Here is a 16875-nt window from a genome sequence, read left to right on the forward strand (position 1 = left end):
CCTGGCTCACACATCAGCCAGGAAAATAACCCCCCCCCCCCCTTTTTTTTTCTTCCCTCATTTCCTAAACGAAAACACTTCCCTGATTTATCAAAAAGAAATTAAGTTTCTAATCTCATAATGCTCAGAGTGGCTTTTGCCTGTGTTAAAACAACTGAATTACCCCAAAATGCACCGTGGGTGGATTTTTACACACAAACCTATGTATCACCCAGGACTCAGGAAACTTTATTGTCCCTCAGGCCATTGCCTTTGCAGCATGTACCTGCTGCAAAGGATTTATCTGCCAAAAAAAAAGAGGCCTTTCTACCCAGCAAACCATAATAATAAATGCTTTATACTTCCTCTTGTGTGATTTTATTTACCCAACAACTAATGGCTGCTCATTTATTATAGTTACCCGGAGTTTGGAAGTTTTTGAGAGAGATGTTATTAATTACAGGCTTTCATTTGTGCATTTTACTAACCAGAAGCTTTTATTTTACCATGAGAAAGTAAATAAAGCTTAGCTGGGTGATAGTTTTTTTAGGGCACGTATCAAAAGTTTCGTGGTGTGTTAATGTGCAAGGTAAGAATGCATTGCTTAGAGATGAGAAAATTATACTTGCTAAGCTAGGAATGTTTTGGTGTGAAATCCAAAGTAAAAAATGGTTTTCTGTTAAAAAGAGAGGGTGGTTCAAGTATTTTGAGTGTGTCCTAAAAATTAGCTCAGTGTGACTCCACACCCCATCAGTGTGAGGGTTGGTTTGTTTTGTCTGCTTTCCTTCCGTCACAGAATCACAGAATGTTAAGGGTTGGAAGTGACCTCTGGAGATCATTGAGTACAAGCACCCTGCCAAAGCTGGATCATGCAGGGCAGGTCACATAGGAACACATCCAGATGGACCTGTTAATTAAGGACGTGGTTTAGTGATGACCTTGCAGTGCTGGGTTATAGGTTGGACTGGATAATGGTGAAGATCTCTTCCAACAAATTATATTCTGTGATTCTGTGTGTCTCGAAAGTCTCCAGAGAGGGAGACTCCACACCTTCTCTGGGTAGCCTGTTCTGTCACCCTTACAGTAAAGAAGTTTTTTCTCATGTTAATGTGCAGCTTCCTATCATTAGATGAGCTGCAAGTAATTACAGAGGCAGTGAAGAGCAGTTACTGCACGTGTCGTGTGTTCGCTGTATCAACGCCATACGAACTGGTGCAGTCTGGACCTTTGGGTTCCCTTCACCCATTGGAAGAGTTAATTGAGTGTTGTCTTTTTACAGCTCTGGAGCTGAATGGTATGTCCAGCTCTGAGATCCCTGGACCTTTGTGTTCCCTTCATCCATTGAAAGAGTTAACTGAGTGTTGTCTTTTTACAGCTCTGGAGCTGAATGGTATGTCCAGCTCTGAGATCCCTGGACCTTTGCGTTCCCTTCATCCATTGAAAGAGTTAACTGAGTGTTGTCTTTTTACAGCTCTGGAGCTGAATGGTATGTCCAGCTCTGAGATCCCTGGACCTTTGGGTTCCCTTCACCCATTGAAAGAGTTAACTGAGTGTTGTCTTTTTACAGCTCTGGAGCTGAATGGTATGTCCAGCTCTGAGATCCCTGGACCTTTGGGTTCCCTTCATCCATTGAAAGAGTTAATTGAGTGTTGTTTTTTTACAGCTCTGGAGCTGAATGGTATGTCCAGCTCTGAGATCCCTGGACCTTTGGGCTCCCTTCACCCATTGAAAGAGTTAACTGAGTGTTGTCTTTTTACAGCTCTGGAGCTGAATGGTATGTCCAGCTCTGAGATCCCTGATGTTCCTCCTCCTCTGCCCCTCAAAGGAAGCATGGCTGATTATGGGAACCTTATGGAAAGTCAAGACTTGATCAGCCCAACGACCTCTCCCCCTGCCCATCAAAGGGTGAGTCCCAGAAAAGATGACAATTTCCCACAGTTTTCTTGGCTTTTGTGCTTTGAGCAATCCACAGCAAGATGTAATCTTGCTTGTGGACATTTCAGCAGATCCAGACACTTCTACAGCTGCAAACAAGTGTCTGGAGTGTGAGGGAACAGCATCGCTCATGGGGACTGACCTGAAGGGAGGTTGGATTCATTCTGGTGGAGAAGGCTTAAGAAAAATGTTGTTAGCAGTGTTGGTAAGGGAGCTTTAACCGACAGGCTGCAGTCTCAGCAGCAAATCAGATTTAACAGCCTTTCAATCCTCTCTCAGGAAAGCAAATAAAACAAGTACTGACATCTTTCCTTTCTGGAGCTCTGTTCTGCCTGCTTTCAATCGCCACTTGTTTCCTAGAGGCAAACACACGTGCTCCCTTTGAGGGAAGGAGCTCAGAAACACTCTTCATCATCAGCAGGGCTTTCAGCTTTCTGAAGAAAATACACTTTTTCAACTTTGTTTCCTGTATCTTGGAGGCTTTTAAAAATAATTTGGTCCTTTTCTTCAAAGCACTTTTGAGGAGGGCCATTTATTTTCTTTTTGAAGAAAAAAGCAGATTTAAAGATGTTTCATGGGTTGACCCAGGCTGGATCTTGGGTGCCTATCTAAGCCTCTCTATCACTCTCCTCCTCAACTCAACAGGGGAGAGAAAATACAATAATAGGCTTCTGGGTCAAGATAAGGACAGGGAAGATCACCCACCACTTACCATCACAGGCAAAACAGTCTTGACTTGGGGAAATTAGTCTCATTTATTACCAGCCAAATCTAAGTAGGATAATGAGAAATAAACCTAAATACTAGAAGATGTTCCCTCTACCCCTCCCATCTTTTGGGGTTTAACTTCCTCTACCCCTCCCGTCTTTTGGGGTTTAACTTCATTCCTGATTTCTCTCCCTCCTCCACCTGTATAGGGGAATGGAGGTTGTGGTCAGTTCTTTGCATGCATGTCTTCCTCCTCAGGAGGACTGCTCGCACTCTTCCCCTGTTCTAGCATGAGATCTCTTCCCTGGGACATAGTTCTCCACAAACTTCTCCAATATGAGTCCTTCCCACTGGCTGAAGTTCTTCATGAACTGCTTCAGTGTGGGTCCCTTCCCCAAGGTATAGTCCTTTAGAAAAGCTCCTCCTTCAGTGTGGATCCCGCATGAGCTCATAAATCATGCCAGAAAACTTCTTCCAGTATGAGCTCCTCTCTCCAAAGGGCCACAGGCTTGCCAAGAGCCACTCCAGTGTGGGCTTCCCATGGGATGGATGCCCAGGCTTCTTTGGGCATCCACTTGCTCTGGCATGACCTCCTCCATTGGCTTGCAGGTATAGATCTACTCCACTGTTAACCTCCATGGGTTTGGGCTACAGAGGCATTGCTGGCCTCAGCATGGTTTTCCCTACTGACTGCAGCTGCCTGAAACACCTCTTCCCCCTCCTTCTTCACTGACCTTTCTTTTTTCCCAAATCTTAAATCTGTTACCCCAGAGGTGCTGCCCCCATTGCTCATGGGCTCAGCCCTTGCCAGCTGGCTGGCATTAGTTCCATCCCACCCACTACCAAAACCTGGCCACACAAACCCAGTGCTAGAGGTTTTCTTTCCTTTGACTTTGAAATGTACAGCTTTGGCCAAGCTGGTATTTTGTGGAAAAATCCATCAGCAGTAGTGATTCTTTTTTGTTTGCAGAGGTATCTTCCAGGATTTCTCTGAAGTCCCCCCTTCAAATGAAATTCTGTGGAGTAATTTGCTTTTCATAGTTAGAGAGAGCATCCTGATCCCAAGCAGAGAAAGAGGCAGGCAGGAACTGAGTTTTAACTCTGGGGATAGTTTTGTTTAACCCAAACCATCACAGTGCACAACACTACACGAATCTGGCTATTTCACTGCCTGAAACTGTAACTGTGTTGTTGCAGGAATTTGCTATTTCCAGCCCAAAGTGGGGGAGAAAAGCCCCAGATCTAGAATTAGCTTCAGGAATTATATGCATGCATTGAAAAGTTCTCTATTCCCATCCTGTCTTCCATGGTTCTACCCCATAGCTGAATGGTTTTAGTAAATATTTTCATTAAACTTCTTTTTATGAACCCTCCTCTTAATTTCCATCAAAGCATACTAAGCTCTCACCCATTTCCTTGGCTTCTGCCTCAGAGGCCAGCATTTGCTTGACCTGAATACAGACCTCCAAGTGGAAAATCACAGAATGTACAGGAGGGCTGCCAGGACTTTTGTCTAAGGAATCCATCTTCATGAAGAAACCTGAGAAATTGAAATTAGCTTTCACATTTCTTGAGAGCTTTCCTGTACGAGCTCCAGAGCAGTAAATTCATTTTGTATGAAGTTCTAGGTCATGGTAGTAGCTCAGGATTGCTAATGTGAGTTCAGTTTCTAGCTAAAAAGCATTAATGAGGTGGGGCTGGGTGATAGGTTGGACTGGATGATCTTGGAGGTCTCTTGCAATGATTCTATGATGGGACTTAAAATCCTGGTAATCAGGTTGCTTTTTCCATCCTTGTGGAGCTGTTTGAGGGGGTTACACATGCTAGATACTTACTGTGCTGCTAGCAAGTACCATCCTGCTGTGATGATTTGAGCTCAGATCTGAAGACAGCTCAAGTTCCAGCCTCAATCTCAGTGCTATTGGAGATGTGACCTTGTGGAGCTCCGGTACCTGTCATGAGGAGGGTTTCCACATCATTAAATGGATGCTCATAAAAATAGGAGCAATATGCTCTTGTGGCTTTTTGCAAAGCTTTATTCTGCTCTTAACAGTTTTTCTTTTCTCTTTGCAGTCTTCACCTCTTAGAGTCCTTTCCCATTTTTCTTTTAATGCATTTTCTAATTGTAAAAATGGACTCACATGAGGCACTGAAGGGCCTCAGGATTTAAGTGTAGTTCAGACATGCAATCAGATATAGGCTGAGTCACCTTAGCTAACTGCTCAAAATTTTCTTCAGCATCTGTATTTTTATTAGCTTTTGCAAAGTGAGTTTCAAAATCTGTTCAGCTTGGTGAAGAAGAGGCACCAGGGGGACATTATAGCGGCCTTCCAGTACCTGAAAGGGGCTACAAGAAAGCTGGGAAGGGACACTTTTTGCAAGAGCTTGTAGTGATAGTATCAAAGGGAATAGATTGAAGCTTGAATAGAGCAGATTTAGACTGGATATTAGGAGGAAATTCTTTACAGTGAGGATGGTGAGACACTGGAACAGTGTGCCCAGGGAGGTCGTGAATGCCCCATCCCTGGAGGTGTTCAGGGGCAGGCTGGATGGGGGCCTTGAGCAACCTGATCTAGTGGAAGGTGTCCCTGCCCATGTCACAGGGGTTGGAACTAGATGATTTTTAAGGTCTTTTCCAACCCAAATCGCTCCATGCATCTGTGAAAACTGATCTAAAGCAGATTTCACAGTATCACACAGTATCACAGTATCATCAGGGTTGGAAGAGACCTCACAGATCATCAAGTCCAACCCTTTACCACAGAGCTCAAGGCCAGACCATGGCACCAAGTGCCACGTCCAACCTTGCCTTGAACAGCTCCAGGGACGGCGACTCCACCACCTCCCCGGGCAGCCCATTCCAGTGTCCAATGACTCTCTCAGTGAAGAACTTTCTCCTCACCTCAAGCCTAAATCTCCCCTGGCACAGCCTGAGGCTGTGTCCTCTCGTTCTGGTGCTGGCCACCTGAGAGAAGAGAGCAACCTCCTCCTGGCCACAACCACCCCTCAGGTAGTTGTAGACAGCAATAAGGTCTCCCCTGAGCCTCCTCTTCTCCAGGCTAACCAATCCCAGCTCCCTCAGCCTCTCCTCGTAGGGCTGTGCTCAAGGCCTCTCCCCAGCCTCATCGCCCTTCTCTGGACACGCTCAAGCATCTCAATGTCCCTCCTAAACTGGGGGGCCCAGAACTGAACACAGGACTCAAGGTGTGGTCTAACCAGTGCAGAGTACAGGGGCAGAATGACCTCCCTGCTCCTGCTGACCACACCATTCCTGATGCAGGCCAGGATGCCACTGGCTCTCTTGGCCACCTGGGCACACTGCTGGCTCATGTTCAGGCAGGTATCAATCAGTACCCCCAGATCCCTCTCTGTCTGGCTGCTCTCCAGCCACTCCGACCCCAGCCTGTATCTCTGCATGGGGTTGTTGTGGCCAAAGTGCAGCACCCTGCACTTGGAGCTATTGAACCCCATCCCATTGGACTCTGCCCATCTGTCCAGGCGGTCAAGGTCCCGCTGCAGAGCCCTTCTGCCCTCCAACTCCATCACATCTGCCCCCAGCTTTGTGTCATCTGCAAACTTGCTGATGACTGACTCGATGCCCTCATCCAGATCATCAATGAAGATGTTAAAGAGGATGGGGCCCAGCACAGATCCCTGAGGGACACCACTAGTGGCAGCCGCCAGCTGGATGTGGCACCATTCACCACCACTCTCTGGGTCTGGCCCTCCAGCCAGTTCCTAACCCAGCACAGAGTGTTGCCATCCAAGCCATGGATTTGTCACGAAGCCACGTGTAGTAGCCTTAGAATTAATTTCAGAAGAGGCTTCTAGCCTTGTAACAATCACTCTGCACATTTGTTTCATTAGGCTTGCAGGAAAGAAGCTGTTACAGAACGTAAAGAGAATGAGTGTTGCTGGGCATGAAAGATCAGATGGGTAGATTCTTATTACTGCTGTGATTAAATCTTGCTTTGCAGTTTTTAATGCCTTCTGTTTGCTGGAGTCAAACAGCTACATACATACTTCATAAGTTTCTAATTCTGTGCCTAGTAAATTGATCATCTTTTAAGTTACATAAGCTTCGTCTCAATGAAGAAAAATGGGTGAAGAATATTATAGATAAGATTATCTTGGTAGCTTTTTAACTGGCAGCGTCTGCCTGTGTGCAAAATCATTGCACTGTTCACTCTGGTTACCTTGCAGCCAGTTATGAAAACCAAAAACCAGTGCTGCAGTGAACTGAAAAGCATGCAATGATAAATGCACCGACTGCTTCAAATCAAACTGCAGGCAATAGTGTCATTTAACGTCTGAGATGGTGATCTTAAATCATTTGGAGTCCACTGTTAGCTGGGTCTAACTTAGGTCTTTTATCCAGGTGATCACCTAATTATAATTTTCTGGTTGTCCTCTTATTCATTGCTAACTGTGAGACCCTTACATATATTTTCTTGCACAGTGTGATTTGTTCAGCTAAAAATGTCCTTAATAATAGATGGGCACATAAAAAAAGACGTCTATGACTCCTGCAAGGATTATTATTACATCAAGGGATTCCTTTAGGCATTTCTCGTTCTCTGTGGGTTCATCCATACCCTTGCATACAAATCAGCTGCCTGCTTGGTATTCACAGCGAGGAGGGAAACTCAAAGGAAATAGACAAAGGAGTACTTACATTTCTAATAGCAGCTCTAACACTTACTAAGCATCAGGTAGTGGTTTGGAGGAGAACATCTCGATCAGTCTGGCATAGATGGAGAACTGGGCAAGGAGGACCAGTAGTAGGACCAGACTGGTCTCATGTGGCTGGTGGTGACTGCTTGTGCTGGGGCTCTGGGATCCTGTTCCACGAGGAGTGCTCAGACTGGTTACTGGGGTGCAATGGCAGTGTTCACACACGAAGGAAAAGCCCAAGGGAATTTTTCATGTGTTGTGATGCATACAGTGTAGTGCTGATCATTGTGTCTTACAGTAGCTGCAGAGAGAAGAAAAATGCCCTTAAAGGAAACATGCAGTCTTCATGTAGAGAGAGAAAAAGAATTGAGGCTGGAGACCAAACTGAGGCTACAGAATTCATAGAATCACAGAATGGTTTGGATTGGAAGGGACCTTTAAAAGTCATCTAAGCCAACCCACCTACAGTGAACAGGGACATCTTCAGTTAGAGCAGGTTTTCTGGAGCCCCAAACAACCTGACCTGCAGTGGTTCCAGGGATGGGGCATCTACCACCTCTCTGGACAACCTGGGCTAGTGTTTAACCATCCTATGTGTAAAAAAACTCCTCTGTCGTCTGAATCTTCCTCTTTCACTTTCAAACCATCACCCTCTGTCCTGTCACAACAGACCCTGCTGAATAGTCCTGTCCCCATCTTTCATGTAGCTTCCTTCAGGTACTGGAAGAATGCTCTAAGGTCTTCTTCTCCAAGCAGAACAACCCCAGCTCTCTCAGCCTGTCACAGCAGAGGGGTTCCAGCCATCATACTGGTTTTGCTGGGAACATTTGTTAACAGTTTATAATTGTTTCTTCTCTGATGTTATTTTTCTGGAGAATCCTTCTTAAGTGCCTCATGCAGTTCCCTCAGGTCAGCAGAGGCTGGTGACAAAGCCTCTAAGTAAGGCAGTATTTAGGTGCTGTGAGTCCCACCAGCTTGGGTGTCAGCACTGGTTTGGTGGCCCAATGCTCACTGCCAGTTTACCACATCAGTGAGAGTTCAGTTGTTAGGAACATTACCCTGTGGTAGGTTGGATAAGGTGAACTTGGAAATGATTAATCCATTATATTAAATTAGAAGGTCAAATTTGAGGACTGCATTTGCTCACAAATGGAAATGAATGTCCTTTCTTCTGTTTGATGCTCCAACATTGGAAAAGGCTGCCCAGGGAGGTGGCAGAGTGAACACCTCTGGAGGTATTTAAAAGATGTGTGGATGGAGGTATTTAAAAGATGTGTGGATGTGGTGCTGAGGAACTCAGACATGATGATCTCAGAGGTCTCTTCCAACCTAGACAGTCCTGTGATGCTATAAGTTCTTAAAAACCAGGCCTTTCATGAACATAAGCTCATGTCAAAAGGCTTTCTATGATGTATAAGGCTATAAAATGTACCCAAAAGGGAAAAAGAAAGAAAGAAAATTTGGGTTTATATACTATCTGATCATTGTTTTTACCTGCTGAAGATGGGAAGCATTGCACATTACCACAGTGCTTCCCTAGTGCAAAGTTTCCTCCACCTCCCACCTTGTTTGGGCCGGAGCTTGGTGGGTTAAGCTCTTGCCAAGCAAAGAGCTTCTAAAAAAGCTCAGAGTCACTTTTTAATAAGTCTCCAAATCAATGAACCACCACTGCTTATTGCAGGAGTTTGAGTGAAAAATGTGTTCCTCCACTCTCTGCCTGGAGATATAGAGCCCATGATGTGTCCCTGAGCAGCACCCTTGATTTTGTTTTGGAGAGGACCATCTCGCTGCCCTCAGCCTGAGCATCTGCAGGCTCTGCTCTGGCCAGCCGCTAACACAGTTGTTTATTGCTCTCTCTGGGCTGTAGCCTGCAATAAGAAACAGAGTTTCAGTCTGGAGTTTAAACCTAATTCTGAGAGTGCTGCTCGTCAGTCTTGCGGTGTGTTCACGCAGGGGCTGACGCAGAGCAGCAGGGCTTTAGGAGATGGAGTTAGCCATCCCCACTGCTGACGGCTGCCACCTGCAGAAATGGGCTTCAGCAGAGGGCACATCGCACTGGCCCTGTCTGAGCGCAGGTGGCACCACAGGGAGCGCTGCTCGGTGCGCCAGAGCTGCCTCGCCTGCTGCCGCCACCCACGGGGGAGTATCCCACTGCTGCCCCGGGTCTGACCGAAATAAAGGGGGAAATCTGAGGTACTGCTTTGCCAGGGCAGGTCTAGGCTGGATGTTAGGAGGAAGTTGTTGGCAGAGAGAGTGATTGGCATTGGAATGGGCTGCCCAGGGAGGTGGTGGAGTCACTGTCCCTGGAGGTGTTCAAGAAAAGCCTGGATGAGGCACTTAGTGCCATGGTCTGGTTGACTGCGTAGGGCTGGGTGCTAGGTTGGACTGGCTGATCTTGGAGGTCTCTTCCAATCTGCTTGATTCTATGATTCTGTGATTCTATGAAGCAATTCATGTTGCCTGTTCTGAAGGACCTTTCCTGATACCCAAGGAGGGGAGTGAGGCACCTCTGCTGGGAGGACAGGCTGAGATAGGGTGGTTCAGCCTGGAGAAAAGAAGGCTCCAGGAAGACCTTGTGGCCTTTCAGTATTTAAAGGAGACCTGGAAGAAAGAGGAGGAAAATCTTTCTAGCAAGGCCAGTTGTGACAGGACAAGGGGTGACAGTTTGCAACAAAAAAAAAGGGGAATTCAATCTAGATATAAGGAAGAAATGTTTGACACTGAGGGTGGTGAGACACTGGCCCAGGTTGCCCAGCGAGATAGATGCCCCATCCCTGGAAGCATTGCAGGCCAGGTTGTTTGGGGCTCTGAGCAACCTGCTCTATTTGAACACAGCCCTGCTAACTGCATGGGGTTTGAACTAGATGCCTTTAAAGGTCACTTCCAACCCAAACCAGTCTGTGATTCTGTGATATCCCTACAACCCCCTGAAATAAGTCATAGCAAGGTGGGGTTCAGCCTCTTCTCCCAGGTAACAAGTGACAGGACAGGAGGAAATGGACCTAAGCTGCACCACGGGAGGTGTAGGTTGGATTTTAAGAAAAATGTCTTCACCAAAAGGGTCATGGTGCACTGGGACTGGGAAGTAGAGGAGTCCTGCTCCCTGCTGCTGTTTAAAAGGCACTTGGGTGAGATGCTTAGGACATAGTCTGACAGTTTTGTATAGGGAGATGTTAGGTTATGCTTGGACTCCATCTTAAGGTCTTTTCCAACCAGGCTATGCTGTGGTTATAAGTTGAGCACATGGGGTAAGAGCAAACAAATTGCCTCTCTTCAGGAGGACTCTTCTCCCAGGCAACCAGCAACAGAACAAGGGGACACAGTCTCAAGTTGTGCCAGGGGAAGTATAGGCTGGATGCTAGGAGGAAGTTCTTCACAGAGAGAGTGATTGGCATTGGAATGGGCTGCCCAGGGAGGTGGTGGAATTGCTGCCCCTGGAGGTGTTCAAGCAAAGCCTGGCTGAGGCACTTAGTGCCATGGTCTAGCTGACTGGCTAGGGCTGGGTGCTAGGTTGTACTGGCTGATCTTGGAGGTCTCTTCCAACCTGGTTGATTCTATGATTCTATGATTCTTTCAGTTACACATTCACAGAATCGTTTTGGTTAGAAAGGACCTTTAAGATCACTGAGTCCAACTGTTACCTAGCTCTGCCAAGGCTGGTGCTAAGCTATGTTGCTCAGCACCACATCCCTGCCTCTTTAAACATCTCCAGGAGTGTGGATTCAAGCACCTCCCTGGGCAGCCTGTTCCAGTGTTCAAGAACCCTTTCAGGGAAGAAGTTTCTTCTAATATCCACCCTAAGGTACACTCCAGCCAGGGCAGCTATGATGGCTCTGTCAAAAGAAACTCCAAGAGATTAGGTATGAGAACAGAGTTAAATCAGTCATTTTACATCAAGTACCTGCAGTATTTTCCACATATCTTTGTTCCCTGGGTCAAACAGCCAATTAGCTTAAACTGTCTATAACTGGCTCACATGAGTGCAGTTGAGTTCATTCTCTCCACTGGCACATCCTTGCTCTTTCAGAATGGGAGTGTTACTCCATCAAGACAGTATCACAGTATCATACTATCAGGGTTGGAAGAGACCTCACAGATCATCAAGTCCAACCTGCTACCACAGAGCTCAAGGCTAGACCATGGCACCAAGTGCCACGTCCAATCCTGTCTTGAACAGCTCCAGGGACGGCAACTCCACCACCTCCCTGGGCAGCCCATTCCAGTGTCCAATGACTCTCTCAGTGAAGAACTTTCTCCTCACCTCCAGCCTAAATTTCCCCTGGTGCAGCCTGAGGCTGTGTCCTCTCGTTCTGGTGCTGGCCACCTGAGAGAAGAGAGCAACCTCCTCCTGGCTAGAACCACCCCTCAGGTAGTTGTAGGCAGCAATAAGGTCTCCCCTGAGCCTCCTCTTCTCCAGGCTAACCAATCCCAGCTCCCTCAGCCTCTCCTCGTAGGGCTGTGCTCAAGGCCTCTCCCCAGCCTCGTCGCCCTTCTCTGGACACGCTCAAGCATCTCAATGTCCCTCCTAAACTGGGGGGCCCAGAACTGAACACAGTACTCAAGGTGTGGTCTAACCAGTGCAGAGTACAGGGGCAGAATGACCTCCCTGCTCCTGCTGACCACACCATTCCTGATGCAAGACCTCACATTATCTGTTATTTCTCATTGCAGATATGACATTAGCAAGTTGCTGTTTGCCAGGCAGCTCATCTCCTTGCTCAAAACAAAGTGTAAGTGAGAAGGAGCAATTCAGAGCTCTAGACTTGGACTCAGTGATCTTAGTGGCCTTTTCCAACCAAAACAATTGTCTGATTTTATGATTTGGGAGCATTTACACAGTCCTGTGTAGCTGATAGTCATTGCAGACAGTAGGGCAATTAGGGCAAGGGGTGATGGTTTTGAACCAAAAGAGGGAGATTTACACTAGATAGAAGGAAGAAATTCTTGATGCTGAAGGTGGTGCGACACTAGCCCAGCGTGCCTAGAAAGGTGATAAGATGCCTCATCCCTAGAACCATTCCAGGTCATTTTTTTGGGGACTCTGATCAACCTCCTCTAGTTTCAGATGTTCCTGCTGACTGCAGGGAGATCTGACTAGATGACCTTTAAAGTTCCCTTCCAACCCAAACCCTTCAACGATTCTATTTACATCTCATTTCTGCTGCATCTGACCCAGTTAGGTTCTGTTTATCCTTCAAGGTAAAGTTTGTGGGTTTTTTTTGATTGAATGTCTGTTGTTGTGGCCATTTAATTGCAAAGCAAAATAGTTGTACAGGAAGAAATCTCCTCCAGTGTCACAAGGAGAACTCTCTTTATTTTTTATTCAATTTCATTGGGTTTTAAGAGGGGTTTTTTTAAACTGGGGGTGGGGGAAGCCCACAACATTGTAGTATCTCATTTTATGCCTTTGCAGAGTAGGAAAAAAGGCATTTTTTTCATCTTCTTGAATTGATTTTTACTGCACCCTGGATGTGTATAGTGCAGTGTGGTTTCTGTCTGTAAGAGAATGTTTTTAAACCTGATTCTTTTCTTTATTAGAACGCCACCAAAAAAACAACAACAAATGGGAGCAATTTCATGTTCAAGGCAGAAGGAACAGATTGCTTCTGTGTTTTGCAGATGTGCCTTTTACATAAGGTTTCTGCTTCCCCTGAGGTAGCCGTGAGTCAAGGATTCTTGCCCAAAATAGGTCTGAATGTGAAGCAGCAGCCTCCCTACTCTTGTCAGAGAGGAGAAGCACGTGTCAGGATTTGGTGGGTTCACAATTACCCACTGAAATGTAAAGATCAGCTCTGCAATGAAGTTGTTAATTGAACTGAAAATCCAGAGAAAGTCTGGTTTGTATTTCAAAGTTTCGAAGAGAATGCAGAGCAAAACTGAACTTGGTGAGCTAATAATCACAGAATCATAGGGTTGTTTTGGCTGGAAAGAACTTTTAAGATCAAGCCCCCCAGCCATTCTCTAACTCTGCCAAGGCTGGTGCTAAACCATGTCCCTCAGCACCATCTCTGCAGCTTTTAAATACCTCCAAGGATGGAGATTCAACCACCTCCCTGAAGCCTGTTTCAGTGTTTTGAGAACCCTTTCAGTGAAGAAGTTTCTTCTGATATCCAACCTAAACCTCTCTTGATGCAACTTGAGGCCATTTCCTCTTACCTTTCACTTTCACAGCCATTGGAATGGGCTGCCCAGGGAGGTGGTGGAGTCACCATCCCTGGAGGTGTTGAAGCAAAGCCTGGATGAGGCACTTAGTGCCATGTTCTAGTTGACTGGATAGGGCTGGGTGCTAGGTTGTACTGGCTGATCTTGGAGGTCTCTTCCAACCTTGTTGATTCTACGATTCTGTGTTACTAGGTGGAATAGTCCAACCCCCCACCTGTCTCCAATTTCCTTTCAGGCAGCTGAAGAGAGACTCAGCCCCCTTTTTTCCAGGCTGAACAACCTCAGGTCCCTTAGGTGCTGCTCATAAGACCTGTTCTCCACATTCTTCACCATCTTTGTTGCCTTCTCTGGATGTGCTCGAGCACCTCAACATCCTTCTTGGAGTGAAGTGTCCAAAACTGAACACAGTTCTTAAGGTGTGGCTTTCCAAGTGCTGAGTACAGAGGGAAGATCAGAATGACTTTTCCAAGTATGATATGAGGGGAAAAGGGAAAGTGTGCTTGAATTGCTTCCTGTGCTTGAATAACTGGATGTTAGGAGGAAGTTCTTCCCAGAGAGAGTGATTTGCCACTGGAATGGGCTGCCCAGGGAGGTGGTGGAGTCACCATCCCTGAGTGTGTTCAAGCAAAGCCTGGATGAGGCACTTGGTGCCATGGTCTAGTTGACTGGATAGGGCTGGGTTCTAGGTTGGACTGGCTGATCTTGGAGGTCTCTTCCAACCTGCTTGATTCTATGATTCTATGTATCCATGATTCTAACTGGGAGCATGTCCCAGCCCTGGGAGTGGTGGCTAGGCCTGGAATTGCACCAGTTCCATACTGGCACATTTTGTCGTGCTAATTCCTCCATAATGTTGCCCTGACAGGCATTACACATCCTACTTAATATATTCACTGGTAGCTTTCTTATATAAATGAACATGTACTAAATTTATCTGACTTTCTAATGGAAATTGTAAATTCAATTATAATAATTATCTACCTATCTCTGTTATTTCTTTCTGCCTAATTTGCTTGCAGCACCTAAGCTCTGGAAGGTTTTGTGCTTGTTATTTATAGCAGACGTATTTAGCTTATTCTCACTGTATTTGCCTTGTATCTGTTCCTCCAAAGCAGGTTTTCAGGGATAATTTGATTGTACTCTGATCAATATGGTGGGCTCATTTGTTTGAGAAATGCCTTTGATCTGATTGAATTGAGATTTATTGCCAATGTGCTGTTATTTAAATTCAAAATGGATTTTCACAAATGATGCTTTCAGCAAGGTTAGTTTCTTCCTGGTGAGAAACACCAACTGAAAAGATTTCTGAGAGCAAAGCAGTGAGGAAATCCTGATGGTTTGTGGTATGTTTGAGAGGGGCACCTGGTTTATTTAGTTACTAAATTAATGTCATCTTTATAGTGGGGTTATTCAGCCTGGAGAAGAGCAGGCTTAGAGCAGCCTTAAAGTGTTTTAACAGGGCTACAGGAGAGCTGGAGAGGGACTTTTTACGAAGGCATGGACAAGGAGTAAAGGCTTTGTAATGGTTTAGCACAAAGGCTAACCTACCTGCCTGCTCCCCCAGCACAGAAGTGAGGGGAAGCACTTTCTGGTTTTTGAGGCTGGCAGGAATAACAGCAGCAGGTTCAACTCAATCCATGACAGGCTTCAAAGTGGAAGAAGCTGGGTTTAGATTAGACATCAGGTAGAAATTCTTCCCCATGAGAGTGGTGAGGCACTGGAACAGCTTGCCCAGAGAAATTGTGGATCTTCCAATTTCCAATCCAATCCTATGTTTGGATTCTTCTTCTTGTATCTCTCAGTAAGCCTATGAGTGAAGTAGACATCATTCTGTGTTCCTTTTCACAGCCTGTAACTTAGTTCTTCTCACCAGAACATTCTAGCTAGCTTCAAACTAGCACAGTGCTCAAAGCCAGGCTGGATGGGGCCTTGGTCAATCTGGTCTGATAGGAGGTGTCCTTGCCCAGGGCAGAGGGCTGGAACTAGATGATTTTTAAGGTCCCTTCCAGCCTGAACTGTTCAGTGAGGAGTTCCTGCTTGTCATACCTGATGTTCTGCACACCACCAGCATTTCCAAAAGTTTGCCCAGAGCCTCAGCCTGGGCACAGGACTATAGCTGAGCAGTTCCTCAAGGATATTGAATTCTGCAGACCATATGTGAGTGTGTGAATAGTCACAGAAACATAGATTGTACTGGGTTGGGTTGGAAGGGACCTCTGGAGGTCATCTAGTCCAGCCCCGCTGCAGTAAACAGGGACATCCCCAACTACTTCACCTCTTAACTCAGGTGTCTTTGGTAGGGATTGTGCAGCTAACTTAACATACCAGGTTAATAAAGTGTTTGGGCAGGTAAATGAAATGTCTCATGGTTCTGACTGTAATGCTTGAGAGACAGATCACAGCAGTGGCACTGTAATTGAAATAAAGCCAAACAAACCTTTGGGTTCACACTTAGTAAAATGCAGTTCTTGTTTTATCCACTTTCCCTGCTCATCTCTTGATTTGCTGACTTTGAGATCATTGTTTCCTGATGTAAGTCAGGGTTTGAGCCTGCTCTGGAAAATGAGTGCTGCTTACTCAGCAGGGTTTCCTTGCGTGCATTTCAAACAGCAGTGCCCTTTCAAGACTCAAACCTTTTAATAACCTGCTGGTTTCTTCAAAACAGCTGAGATAAACTTGAACTGAACTGCGAACGTGAAAGTCTTCAGTGCCAAATATGCCCAGTCCTGGAGCACCTCTTGTGCAAAGAAAGCTGAGAGAGTTGAGGTTGTGCAACCTGGAAAAGAGAGGGCTCCAGAGAGACCTTATGGCAGCCTTTGAGTACTTACATGGGCCCTGAAAGAAATCTGGAACAGAGTTTTTAGCAGGGCTTGTTGTGACAGGGCAGGAGATGATGGTTTTAACCTAAAGAAGGGAGGACTTGAAAGAAGGAAGATTTTTTTTTGTGCTTAGAGTGGTGAGACACTGGCCCAGGTTGCCCAGAGAAGTGGGAGATGCTCTATCCCTACAGACATTCCTGGGCCTGCCAGTATGCAGTCTTAGCTTTCTGTTTAGTCTCCAATTAGCTGAAGTGTGTGATAAGAGCTCCAGATTTATAACTTCCTGATGGCCTAAAACATACATGGAAGTGGGCAGGTGAGCACTGAACTACCTTAGAGATACTTTTTACCTTCTAACACATCTCTGGAAACCCCCAGTCAGGAGGTTTCAGAAGTGTGAAGAGACTCTCCAGGCTTCTTCTGCCTAGTGAAAGAAAAAAAGACTAAAGCATCCTGGCATCTCCCTGAACTTCTCTTTTGGATAGCATCTTGCAATATCTTTTAAAAGAAAGGGTCTGGTTTCATGTGCATTTTCACATGGTTTACCAGTTGCTTGTCTAACAGCTCCTTACTGTGATTGAGAAATCACAGAATAGCT

At 45.9% G+C, this 16875-nt stretch overlaps 1 protein-coding gene across 4 annotated transcripts in view; it reads left to right on the plus strand.

Moving 5' to 3' along the window:
* DOCK1 (dedicator of cytokinesis 1) overlaps positions 1–16875 on the plus strand; it is a 433046-nt gene that overhangs the window by 412688 nt on the left and 3483 nt on the right. For all 4 annotated transcript variants that reach the window (XM_064145308.1, XM_064145312.1, XM_064145309.1 and 1 more), the window contains exon 51: positions 1739–1884. In XM_064145308.1, coding sequence (XP_064001378.1) covers positions 1739–1884 — 146 coding nt within the window. The remainder of the gene's footprint in view (positions 1–1738; positions 1885–16875) is intronic.

This window comes from Pogoniulus pusillus, chromosome 6, assembly GCF_015220805.1.
Source record: "Pogoniulus pusillus isolate bPogPus1 chromosome 6, bPogPus1.pri, whole genome shotgun sequence".
NCBI classification, from domain to species: domain Eukaryota; kingdom Metazoa; phylum Chordata; class Aves; order Piciformes; family Lybiidae; genus Pogoniulus; species Pogoniulus pusillus.